Raw genomic sequence first — 13,996 nt, forward strand, 5'->3', positions numbered from 1 at the left:
CTGACACATAAATTTGAAAATTCAATTAAAGTCAATATGTTGATAATATTTTTTGCAATCGTGAAGAAGCTAATTGAGATCTACTGTTTTTCAATGGAAATGCAAAAGGATCTCTCTCTTGAATTGAGATAAAATTCAAAAACTAACCATTTAGTCTAATTATGTCAAATTGTAGTATGTTATCCAAGCAGAGCAACTAACTACCGCATGCATTCTACGGCCAATGACTGAATGCTAAATTGAATTAACCAATAGGAGTTGTGCTCGACCCGAACGAACTTGCGAGAAACTTAAAGGTTAACCATTCGCCTTGCAAGTTCTTACAAGTTAACCATTCGACTAACAAGTTCTTACAAGTTAACCATTCAACTTGCAAATTCTTAAAAGTTAACTAGCTTCTGCAACAAATTTGCAAAATCTTACAAGTTAACCATCTTTTGCAAGAAACTTGCAACTTTTTACAAGTTAACCTTTCGCTCTCGACCCGGGAATCCATTTTCAGACCTTCTTTTCAACAAGATAACACCCCCGAGCGTAAATCATGACTTTTGGCAACTTTTCTCCATGAAAAGCAGTAGGAGATTTGTAGTGACCTTTACATAGTCCAGATCTGAGTCTACTTGAAATTTATGGTCAATTTTGGAAACAAAAATTCGGAAATTTGGAAAAAATTGACAAATGTATCGTCAGAAACCTGTCTTAATCTGTAAAAAATATACTGTAGGCTGAATGATGCGTTAGTAGAGAAGAGATATGAAATAAAAGCGGTGATTTATTTGATGTTTGTGATACTTTTTCAAAAAATATATCTTCAGGTGTACCTAGCTTTTTGTTACCATACTGTGTTGTAGTAAATTCAATTTTGCTGTTTTTCACAGGGTCAATAACAACTTTCTTCTGGGTGACCTTGACCCTGGTGACCTCTACACAATTGACATGACAGTGGAGAGCCAGGGTGTTAATCCAGTTTATAGGAACTATACATTCCTAAATTCTACTTTTCCCGTTCTTCCAAGTGACATACAAGTTGCTAATGTTACCCCTACATCTGTGAAGTTCTCGTGGACACCGCCTGTGGGTTTTTATGAGGTTCAAACTTCAGTTTCATAAAATGATTTAACAGGGTTTTGAATTCTAAAGAGGAATTGAACTAATATTGAATCTCCCCTTAGAGGGGGAAGGCAAACCAGAATGATAAAAATCATGTTTTTATTTAATTCATTCTCAATTTCATAACTATTAATTTCATCCCTACATTCAAAATAATTGAAAACAGACATCGATTGCAAAAATAAACATCGAAGTTCTGCTTGTTACGGATTTAGAAATATCTCAAATCTGTACCAACCTGACCAAAAAATGTCCATTTCTTATTATATGAAATGAATTTTTTGCTTTAATTCTCAAAGGTCAGTCATGTGAACGAAATCGAAATTCTTTCAATTACGCAAGGAAAGTACACACACCATTGGAATCTTTATTTCTTGCTAATTTTATGTGATGTGCGTCACATTTCGCAAACCTTTTGTGGAATTATTTACTTAGAATTGCCTGTTTTGCAATTGATTCTTTGAATTGGCCCATTAACTTTCGAGTGAGTTCAGATTGTCACTGTTTTCTGATCATTTCAGTACCTCTCCTTCCAATACCTAATTGATTGTAAGTTCGGATCTAACTTTTTGTTCTTTTTCTGGAACTCAGAATCTGTGGCTCTATTTTTTCCAGTACTCTTGCTAATCCGTAGCTGGATTTGTCTTGAACCAGTAACTTTTTCAGTAATGTTTTTCGCACTCTTCATACAAGATAATAGTTTTTAGTTCAGCTTCTTTCTTTATTCGTGAAAATCGGAAAATTGGACATTTCGAATCGCAACAGCGTAACAAACAGTAAAATAGCAAAGTGTTTAACGCTCTCTGAACCTTGTAAATAACAAAAAAAAGAATCAAATTTCAGTTTACACGTCCGTTTTCATTATTTTATCGCAAATAATTTTTTCATCAAAAAACGCTTAAAGATCAAAATTTGTGATGTACGTATCCCTTAAGTATCATATTTTATTTCAGAAGACTTATCAGGCAATTACATACCCGGACCTACCTTCCATTACAAATCAGTACTGAATCATCATATTTTCATCAAGTTTTTTGTTCTTCCAAGTTTTCTGATCATGACACTATTTGTTATGATCATGACACTAATCAGAACATGATTCTGCTTTTGCAATTCTCAGCATGATTTATAATCTGATCTTTGACTGAGAAGCATGATTTATAACCTGACGTTTGGCTGTGAAGCATGATTTATAACCTGACCTTTGGCTGTGAAGCATGATTTATAACCTGACCTTTGGCTGTGAAGCATTATTTATAACCGGACCTTCGGCTGTAAAGCATGAGTTATAATCTCGCCTTTGTCTGCAAAGCATGATTTATAAGCGCGCCTTTGTCTGCAAAGCATGATTCATTCGCTTGCAAACTAAACGAGAGCGAATTTTCCCGCAATAATTACCACTTAAAGAGGCTACTATATTTTGTTTGGCGGCTATACTAAAAGAGTAAAAACAAATTAACTGGAACACATGAATTACAAGAAAAAACAAATTCCTGCTCAAAATGAAACAATCTTATAAAAATAATTCATGAAACTGATGTACTGATGTACTGATTCACTGATGTGCTGATTCACAGATGTACTGATAATTCATGAAACGGATGTACTGATGTACTGATCCACTGATGTACTGATTCACTGATGTACTGATTCACAGATGTACTGATAATTCATGAAACTGATGTACTGATTCACTTCACTAAGGTATTGATAATCTTACAGATTTATAATTATAATTCATTATTAAAACAGAGCATCAGTTTCTCATTAGTTTCTCAGTTCAATAGTAGTAGTTGATCGTGCCAATAGCTCTTGAAGGCGTTTGCCATTTGCAACTCGAAGGCGTTGATGTTTGCTCTCGAAGGCGTTATGTCCATTTGCAACTCACAACGTGGAACATGTGGACCCTGAGTCGCCTATGCAGAAAATGTCTGTGCCAGTCGTCAGACATCTTGACCTTGGAATAAGAAGTCCAGATGAACCAGAGGGTCTTCCATAACTCTGAAAAAAAACAAAGACGCAAAACAGGGCTGCCAAAAAGGACATAAAGATGTGATGAGATAAGATGAGATAAAGGTTCATACGTAGTTTAGTTAGAAGGTACAACCGGTAAAGGCACACCAGAATGAGTACAAATAATTAAGAGTCATACACAAAAAAAATCACGGCAAACCTCTAAAGTAACAAATTACCACAGCTCAACAAACTATTGGAATACAGATAAGATCATAGCCGCCATATGGCGATACCCCTGACCATACCAATCAAAATGAAAGGATTTTCCAAGAAAAAAGTCGTCGCGTTTAATGAGTTTTGTGCTTTTGAAGTTCCTACCCAGGTTTTCGCCAAGATGAATATTATTATTGGCTACCATTACCGGGTTTAGATCTCTTCGTCTCATACTACCGGCAAACCTGACTTTTGACGGATACACATCATTTTGAATATATGACGAATGTATGAAATTTTAAAACTATCATGAATTAAAATTTCATATATTTTGGGTCAATTCGAAGTTTTCATTTATAATTTGGATACCCTGTTAATTATGAAACGAACACAGTATTACCATTGTATTTACAGTGGTAATACTGTATTTGAATAATCAATCTTCTTCATTGTATTTACAGTGATATTAAAACAAAGGTACGGTTGTAAATGGTGCTTCTGGTGCACAGGTACGTTTGTAAATGGCGCTTCGGATGCAAAGGTACGTTTATAAATGATGCTTCGGATGCAAAGGTACATTTATAAATCATGCTTCACAGACAAAGGTCAGGTTATAAATCATGCTTCAAAGACAAAGATCAGGTTATAAATCATAATTCACAGTGAACGGTCCGTGAATAAACCATGCTGTGCAGATTGTTGTTAGTCTGCACATACGCTTGGCATTCGGAAATCGATATTTGTACTTGATATAGTATGGATAAGTACTGGAAGCAATTGAAATACAGTGATTCAGCGCTGAAATGCGTTGGGACCACACTCCGGGTATGTCAATTAAATTCATCACAGTTTAAAAATTTGACAAAAAAAGTTGAAAAAAAAGCCAATTACATCCGTTAAGAAAAAATTGTAAAAATAAAATTTAGAGAAGTTTGAAAACTTGAATCTTTGCGAGTGTTGGTGTGGATACATTCCAAAAGTTTTGGCTATTCGGCAACGTTGTTTGAAAATTGGTGCTTTTTGCGTAGAAGTCAAAAACTTTGAATGTAGAGCCAATTCTATGAAGTTTGCATTCCAGAATATGTGACAAATTGAAAATCGGATGTTTTAAGTATTTTGATAATGAGTGAAACAGTAAATAGTTGGTTTCGGTACAACTCGATTGCTTTGTAATTTTTTTCAAAATTTGCTATATAAAATTGATTACAGTTGTCGTACTAAGATGATTTTTTAGTGTATTAGTGTACATAAAAGGTTTTTTCAACAAGCCTTCTTTGAAATCGAAAGTTATTTTTATTATCGGTCCATTACAAAATCAGCTATTATAAAAATTTTTTGACACCTTAAGTTTTGATGAAAATAGTTAAACCGAACTGAAGTTCAGATGCTACTTTTCTAGGATTAGAATTTTCTGGTCGGAACTCAAAACCAATATTTTCTCTGCCAGAGAAGGATGTAATTTTTTTATCCTTATCGCATACGCCCGATATATCTGTTCTTCATATCTGCCACCACGTGACCATAAATTAAACGGTGAATTGTTTGTTTTTTTAGCAAGTGGAGACTACAAACATGCCCAGAGATGGTAGCTGTCCATGTTATGCCTTCTATCCATTGTTAGTACCCAGTTGGATGTTTTTACCCTCCGATTATACATACCATATTAGCTCACACAATGACGGAATCCGAGCTTGAGAGGATCTTTTGAAATATCATGAAAAAACACCCTTTTTCAAAACTTTTTTCCTCATAAAAAAACCATCAGAACATTGTCAAAACCGATTCATGCCTTCGTTATAAAAACAACCAGTCCACTTTTTTTCATTAAAAAAATACCTATTCAAACCTTTTTTCGTTAAGAAACGAACGTTTAACCTTTTTCATTAAAAAATAGCCGTTGGCTTCTCAAAACGAAAAACCCCTGGCAAACCAAAATCTCTCATGGCCCGATCAGAGTTTTGGCCGTTCAAAATTTTTTCCCTTCACTTGCTGAATAGAATTTTAAGAGAATAGCTGAATAGAATTATGCGCCTGTCTGAAAAATCAGCAATTAGAGTTGAGAAAATTTGTATTTCTTATAAATTATTACTGAAGAAAACAGCACTCTATCTTAGCATGTTTATCAGAAATATTCTATTTGTGCTATCTCAATTTGTTTCAATTGCTGAGTTTATTCTGATTGTATTCTAGTATAAATAATTATTTTAAACTTAAATCGGCAACAATTTTCCAAATTTTCATGATTTTTAGAACCACAATTTGAAAATGGAAGTTTTATTTTCCTCTCTAGATGCTCCAAAATAAGCTTTAATTGTTTTTGTTTATGAGAAAAATTGAATTTCTTATTATTAGACCCAGCGAAATCACAATACTGAATTTAACGCCCGGACAAGAATACGACTTCACTTTCCTCACCGTCGGCAATTATGGAAAAAACAGTTCAACCATCACAGTCACACAATCTCTATACACTGATGACGTCACTAGTTACAACACTGTTCCAAGTGTGAACAGAATTGAGTTCAACATTCAACTAGGATCTGGACTAGGAAGAAATGTGAGAGTGGACTTGACAAGTGATGACTACCCCCAGTTCCTCAGAACGACTTTTGACACATTTCGGTGGGTCCTTGTTATCCTGCTGGTTCTAGTAATAGATCTTCACCCATCCAAAGTTATAGGGAAAAAACCGATCTCTAAATGTTCCTTTTCGAAAATCACAGTTCTTGATCAATTTCCTTTTTTTGTGCATGAGCTTTTATTTGTAACGAATCTGATTCAAGTTTAAAGTTAATCTTGAAAAGAGGGTTAATTGGAATTGATAAAAGCTCAGTTTTCAACGTAATGATATACAATAGAACAAACATCAGATAAGACAAGTAAAAGCTGCAGCATAGTCTACCCGTGTTGAGAATTTCGTCGGATTCAAACATAAGAAATCGTCGGTTTTCGCTAAAACCTATCACCGAAATTCGCCAAAACTGATCAAAGACCTTATATTTTTTTTGTCGTTTTGATCGGTTTTTGTCGGTACCTAAACGTAAGAATCGTCTGTTTTTGTCGGTTTCAAAATGCAAGAAGCGTCGGATTTCGTCGGTTTTAAAAGTAAGAACCGTATCCATATAACTGTTACTAGAGGTCATTCACCTTTCCATAATTATTGATACCAATTGTAAGTTGTCAGCGCAAACAGTATTTCAAATTGAAAGTTGCTCATAATGTTTTTTTTTCTGTAAGATATGTGAATTAAACAGCTGTTAGGTCTTTTTTACAAATCAGAAAGACACACTGCTGAAAATGTGGATATGTCTTACACCTGTCAATTCCGTTTGACATTTGTGTGCATACTCCGTACTAGATCTTGATTTTGTGTTTTGTGCTGAGTTCATTTGTTTTTCGTTCATTGGAGAATTAAAGCAGTTAAAGAAAAATCAATGTAACCCTTTTTGTTCTGTAAATAACAGTTTTTTATTGTTAAAATTTTTCGTTTTAAAATATCGAAAAGTTTTGCGCTTTTGATGAAGCTTGCGATAGATCCGCAATAATCGTTATTGTAAGTTTTGAAGAAAAAAAATTAACGATCAAATAAATTAGTTTTGTACATTATTGATGAACGAGATGATCAAATAACTGAGATAAACTTTCAGCTTACGTTTTCCATCATTTGAACTTTTTTTTGCGAAAGATGAATTTTGATAACCGGACACGAAATAAATTCGCGAAGCATTCAAATAATTCCCCAACAAAAACCAAATGTAATTGTTCGATAAATTGATCATTTGTTCTAAATTCATGAGCTGACGACTGCAAAGAAAACTGCAGACGGCTTTGCTAAAATCCTGCAAAAAAAAACAAAAACCAATGCCTCAAATATGGAAAATTTTACGTCTTAAGAGTTTAACCGTTAAATTGTTAAATTGTTAAACTATGAGACAATTTCTTTACGGTCGTGCCTCTTGTCAATTTTGTATCACTACAGCCTAATTTCGAAATTTCGCTTACACGAGGGTAGCGAGAAACATTCTGTTAGCAACCAGAAGAAAAGAAAAATAATAACTTATTTTAGAAACAGATATAGAGGATGACTAATTGTTTTCCCAACTGTTAAGAGCTTTCAAAATTCGTTGCACTTTAAATTGGAATTGCACAATTTTGTTACGTTTAATCAAATTTTTGTTTTGGGTTTTTGCATTCGGACTTATGAACTCCTTTCCGAAAAGTACTTTTAACATTTCATTGCTGATATTGGCTCTTCTTTGATTGGGAGTAATTGCTTGTTCTTCAAATGATTTCTGCATTTTTGAGTCGAAAAGTTGAATAACTTTCTAAGTCTCTCTCACTCTCTCTCTCTCTCAACTTTCTAAGTCTCTCTCTCTCTCTCTCTCTCTCTCTCTCTCTCTCTCTCTCTCTCTCACTCTCTCTTTCTCTCTCTCTCTCTCTCTCTCTCTCTCTCCAGAGACCCTTTTTCACTTTTCGTTCTTTTGTCCATGACCTCAAAAGGTTTTTTCGCAATTGTGTGTCATTTTATTAATTATTATCTCAATTCATCTTGCTTTTCAACAAGTTTTCAACAGCTTTTTAACAGCCATTCCAGCTTTTTGTCAAGTCTAGGAAACTTGTTTTCCAAGATTTCTGCAGTCATTTTCCCAACGTCCCTAAAAACGTTTTTTCAACATGTTTGACCACCTGGCAATTTCAGCTTTTACCCTCTGTTCTGTTAGAAATTCATCAGCTTCTTTCTTACTTGCTAGTATGGGCATGATTGGTAAAAAACATAATTGAATTTTGTGTGGACCTGTTCAGATATTCATCTCAGTTCAGATATCTCATCTGGCTCTCGATCGATTGCCTGTATAAAAGAGGGATAAAAACTCAGGTTTGATTTCTGCTTATAGAGTCACCTTTTAAAAAGTTTTATAAAGTTTGAACTATATTACACTTCCTTGCTTCTTTCAGATGTTCTTCAGCGAATTTAGCTTGATAGGGAACAAGCTTGTTTCGACGCTGCAGTTGCTTGGGTACTTCTTCCTCTAGAAGATGAACAGTCTGTTGGTAGAGGACCTTTAGTTTGTTGGGTCGATCTGAATCTTCAATTATTTTGTAGCTAATCCCTGTTTTAGTGTTAAATTCTTCAAATAAATCTTTGAACTTCTTGTCGTACCTTTGAGATGTTGATTGAAGCTCCTCTCTGCTGGTTAAGCTGAATTTGCTTGGTTTTTGTTTGCTTTTACTCGGCTTATTCCTTTTAAGCGAAGTTAGCTCTTCAATTTGTGAATTGCACTCGCACATTTCTCTCTGCCTCACTGGGGTTGCGCTGTTGATTTGTTTGATTCTCTTTGGAGGGTGCCTTCGACACTCTCCTCATCAGAATTGACAGCAGTTTGCCTTCTACTGTCCGGGTCGGCGGACCAAATGTAACAGCTGCTCTCCTATCAAAGTCAAGGAAAACTTTACACCGCCCCGTTCGTTTCAGCGGATTCCATTCTGTCCGGATATTTAACTTTTGTGAACTATATTATCCGCTATACTGTAGACTACCGTTGCATAACTTGTTGCTCAACAAGCCTTGATAACTAATCGCTCAGCTTTGCTGTATAGCAAACTTGTTTCTATCAGAATAACAAAATATTTCAAATTGAAACAATCAATTTTTGCTCGAGTTTAGGTTAAAAACTCAAGTTATAATTCGAAATTGCAAAATCCCCTATCTACAGCACTAGTTAACTGTCCTAGTTACTGGTTAGGGCAAATAATTTCCGTCTCCGATTTCTTAGTATTTAGGGCGAGTTTTTCTCGATAATCAAATTTACCAAATGTAACCAAATTCGCACTTTGTGCTTCTCAGCGCACTCAGTTGCTCAATAACGCAATCAGTGAACTACATTAGGCATCGTTAAAGCCAGTAATAGAAACTGATTTTATGCTTTGCACAAAGTTTTTCTTACTTAGGAACATCGTTCCTCAGAAAGAAAGTTTTGAGAATATGAAAGTTAATTCTCTTTTCACAAGTCAAAGTAAAATTAAAACTGTACAACCACTAATATGATCTACACAAACAAGACACAGTAAAAATAAATTACCGCCCAAGAATGTGTGCTTCAATACGCACTGTATGTCAGATTAGTAGGACTAAAATAACGAGTTTTTTCTGATTTTTGGTAGTTTTTCAAGCTCCTTTTATGCTGCTAGTCACGTGGTTTTATATGTCAAATTCAACTCTTGATTGGTTGTAGATAACAATGTTGACGGAATATGGACGCTTTTCCGTAACGTCCCTTATTCAGTGTAAATTTGATGTCATTGGAAATTTGTTAACCATGTAGAAGTTTTGTCGAATATTCTGTATCAGTAACAGGTTGATTCGCAATCCAATCGCAAAGAATCTGATGCAATACTGTTAAGTCGTAGTATTATTTTGCTGCTGGTTGAGGTAGTTCGAGTTTGAGGATCACTTCATGTATGATGATTACGTACTAATAATAGTTTTTAAATAAAAATGTTGAACAAAGTGGACATATCTATATGGCTTCAGTAGAGTGTAGCAATAGATTTCGCTCTTCAAGCTATTCTAGCTTTAAGGCTTGAAATGGCCTTGATGCGCTATTCAATTTGGTTATTGAGTTTCTAGGCTCAGCCGCCACATCGCCGGCCCTGTTTTCCATCGCGAAAGCATCTTTCCCAGGTAGTACTGGGGCGAGCTTCACTACTGGACTCTTGTACACTCCGTCGCTCATTCGAACGCTCTCCGAGCGAATCACACCGTCAGACCCATCGATGGTCTTCGTAACACAACCTAGATTCTAATATCCACGCTTATCGCTGTCTGCGATCAACCAAACGAGATCGTCTTCTTTAAGGTTTTCATTTGCTGCAGATCGCCATTTTTGCCGATTATTCAGAGTTAGCAGATATTCTTTAAAAAATCTGTCCCATGTGAGATTTGCGTAGGCTTGAGTTTGTCGAAAGAGCTTTCCATGATCATCAAATTCTTCCGCACATGGTAGGTAGGGTAACCAAACTTTCTTATTGCCAAGAAAGAAGTGATTGGGGGTCAAGGCTTCTAAGTCATTAACGTACGTTCTGGGGTCAACGTTCTTGAGTTCAAAGTCTGCTCAACAATACACATAGTTGTTGAAAGAACGTCCTCGGTGACTGCTCTGTTCCCCAACACTGCATACATTGCTTTCTTGCAACTTCTCACCAAGCGTTCCTATACTCCTCCAAAGTGAGGTGCTGCGGGTGGATTGTACCTCCATCTGTTTCCTCTTTGAATTAGATGTCGTTCGATGCCTTCTTTGTTCCATGCTGCATCGTACTCTGCAAACTCTCTTTCAGCTCCAACGAAGTTTGTCCCGTTGTCACTGATGATTGTAATTGGTTTGCCTCATCGAGCAATAAACCTCATTATTGCATTGAGACAACTATCGGTGTCCGACTTGGGTACCACTTCTATATGCACCGCTCTCATAGTTAGACAAGTAAAGAGACAACACAATCGCTTTTCGTTTCTGCAAACAATTTTCACAACGAAGGGGCCAAAGTAGTCAACCCAACATATGTAAAGGTTGTTGAAGCATCTAACCGCTCTTCGGGTAGATCTGCCATTACTGGTGCTATCGTTTGCGCTCTGCCTTTTCTGCAGGTAACGCACTTGTTCCTGATTGATCTTAAGGCGTTCCGTATACCCAAGATTCACATCTTCTGCTGAACAATAATTCTTTTTTGCTCAGTGCCCTGGTGTTGATTGTCCTTGTGCATGTTTCGCAAGAATAATTCAACCGCGTGATGTTTCCAATGTAGAATTACTGGATGCTTTGCATTGTACTCCAATTGACTTTTGCCTATTCTGTCTTTGGCTCGAATAAGTCTTTCTTCATCTAGGAAGGAGGAGAAATGTAGAAATTTGCTGCCTTTTGGAATTTCCTTTTCAGCCTTGAGAGATTTCATCTCTTCACCAAACTGTTCTTGCTGTAGTAACTTGAAGATTGCTGCTTTTGCTTTTTCTCTTTCTTCAATGCTGACTACGAGTTTCGCTTGTTTGTATTTGCTCAATGCTCGCTGTACGTATGCCACTGTAATCACTATTCTATTAAAATTACTGAATTGTTCCCACTGAATAACAGCTTTCTTCTCTTCAGCCTGTATCATGAAGAGTGATGAGGCTATATTCTCTTCATCAGATGCAAAAATTAGATTCACTTGCTCTGGCCATTCACTTTCTGGTCGCTTCAACCAGGACGGCCCAGTGAGCCACTCACTTCTCTTGAGTTCCTCAATGTTGATTGCTCTGGTGCCAATGTCCGCTGGGTTGTTAATACCGCTGACATGTTTCCACTGTTAAACATCTGTTGTATCTAGTAACTCAGCCACTCGATTGGCCAAAAACACTTGCTGTTTGTGATGGGAACTGTGTACCCACTTCAATACTGTAGTTGAGTCTGATCAAAAACTGCAACTATTTATCTTCATTTCATGTTCCTTGACTATCTGCTCTTTCAACCTCACTGCCATGACTGCCGCATGCAATTCCAATCGCGGTATTGAAAGATGCCTCATCGGTGCCACTCTGCATTTTCCAATGACAAATGCAAAGTCAGCTGGATATTCTTTTGGTTGTGAAAGTAGATAGGCCACTGTACACATCGTGTCATCGGATGCGTCAGCAAACACATGAAGATCAGCTTTATCCCTCTCTCTGTTGAAGTGTCTTCTATCGATGCTTGTTTCAGCCTCTATTGGAAGTTGTTTTTTTCATCTCAGGAATTGTTCTTCTTCACTAGGCTCCACTTCGTTGCTCCAATGTTGTCCATTCTTTGTCCAGATGCCTCTCAGAAGTCGTCTCATGTGAACACTGAACGGAGCAAACAATCCGATCGGGTTGAATACTGAAGATACCAGTGAGAGAATCTTCCTCTGGGTTATAAGTGTTTCCACTTCCTTGTTTGTACCTCTGCACATTTGAAGGCTATCATCAGTAACGGTCCTTGGTAGTCCTAGCACTGAAGATCCCTCCGTATTGGGTTCCACTTCGACTTGCTTCGTGTTGCTGATTGACTTCAAGTCTTCTGGGATTGCTTTGGTAACTGCAACGTTGTTGCTATACAACTTTTTCAATTCAAATCCATGTCGTGAGAGAAAAGGTTGTAGTTGATTGAAGACTCCAATTGCTTTTTCCGATGTTTCTACTGATTTGATGGAATCGTCCATGTAGAAGTTGTTTTGTATTGCCTTTGTTGCTATTGGATACTCTTCTTCGTTGTCCAGTCCCACTTGCTTGAGAGTATAATTTGCGCAAGTTGGAGAACTCTTAGCTCCAAATACATGACGCTGATATTCGTATATCTGAACAGGTTCGTTATTTCTTGGACGCCATAAGAACCTCAAGCAACTTCTGTCCTGTTCGTGAGCTTGCACTTGTAGAAACATTGATTCGATGTCAACTGTTGGGGCTAGGGGTCCTTCACGGAGTCTGAATATTGTTCCAATCGAGCCATGTAAAAGATCAGGTCCGGCTAGTAGCTTATCATTAAGGCATACTTCTTTGTACTTTGATGCGGCATTGCAAACACGTCTTACTTTGCCAGGCTTGTTGGGGTTTAGCACTGGATGGTGGGGCAAATATCATGCTTTCCCGAAGGTGCTTTTCACTTCGGACTTGTCCAATATCTTTACGAATCCTTTTTCTACATCTGTATCTATTGACTGTTGATACAAGCTCTTCAGGTTTGGATCCCTTTGGAATCTTTGCTCCAGTGTGTAAAGCTGACCCAGGGCTGAGCTGTAGTTGTTCGGTAGGTTTGGCTCTGGTTCACTCCACAGCGTTCTCACTTCGTACCGCTCGCCTGTGAACTTCGTCGTACTCTCTAGCATCTTCTGTGGTTGCAGTTCCTTCTTTGACTGGCTGACGACGTTGATTTTGGAAGCATAGGTTTCTATGTCCCACCAGGTTTGGATATTCTCAGCCACTTTCACATCTTCTGTGAAGGCGAAATGACAAATATTTTGTATTCTCTTGTCCGTCATGGGTCCACTGACCACCCATCTTAGCTCTGTTAGAACGGCGGAAAGGTTCACTTTGTGTTCAATGGGGGTTGTAGTCCAATGGGGGTTGTAGCTCATAAGCATCTTGACCAAAGATAATGCCAACTTCCATCAAATTGAAGCTTTTGTTGGGTAGAACACTCAAGTGATTGAAGCTTTGCTTCAGCTTGTTGTAGTTGTAGTTTGTGTTCCTCAAGGAGATTGACGGGTGTGCAAACGCTTCGATTGAATGCACCTTTGGTTGGAGTCCCTTTATTTTGAGATGAACTTTTTCTGTCTTCAAATCTTTTGTTCCGTGTATACCAGCTATGTTGAGCGTCACTTCGGTGCTTTGGGCTCGTAACTTCCCTTGCACACTTTGATTGATGAATGAAACCGTTGATCCACTATCGAAGAAAGCATATGTGTTCAGCCTGTTGCCACCGCTCTGTATTGAGACATGAACTATCTGAAGAAAGCTAGTAACTTCGTTACTCTCGTTGATTGTTGCTGCGCTTACGTTGACTGCGTGATTGCCCTCGTCCATTTGGTTTTCTGAGTGTAGCAATCGGTTGTGCTTCTTTATGCATCCGTTCATGCCGCACGCATTGACTTTACAATCTTTGATTGCATTTACAATTTTGCCTAGACATCCGTAACATAAGCGTTGCTTCCTCACTGCTGCGTACCGATCATT

The 13,996-nt window shown here is 37.3% G+C and overlaps 1 protein-coding gene across 1 annotated transcript in view; it reads left to right on the top strand.

Annotated features, from left to right (window-relative positions):
* The window catches only part of LOC142342936 (uncharacterized), a 114,266-nt gene that overhangs the window by 665 nt on the left and 99,605 nt on the right, over positions 1-13,996 (top strand). Inside the window, exons 2-4 of the mRNA XM_075394616.1 lie at positions 879-1,089; positions 4,834-4,895; positions 5,632-5,901. Of these exons, the coding sequence (XP_075250731.1) occupies positions 879-1,089; positions 4,834-4,895; positions 5,632-5,901 (543 nt within the window). The remainder of the gene's footprint in view (positions 1-878; positions 1,090-4,833; positions 4,896-5,631; positions 5,902-13,996) is intronic.

Source organism: Convolutriloba macropyga, chromosome 7 (genome assembly GCF_964194025.1).
Source record: "Convolutriloba macropyga chromosome 7, txConMacr16.3, whole genome shotgun sequence".
NCBI classification, from domain to species: domain Eukaryota; kingdom Metazoa; phylum Xenacoelomorpha; order Acoela; family Convolutidae; genus Convolutriloba; species Convolutriloba macropyga.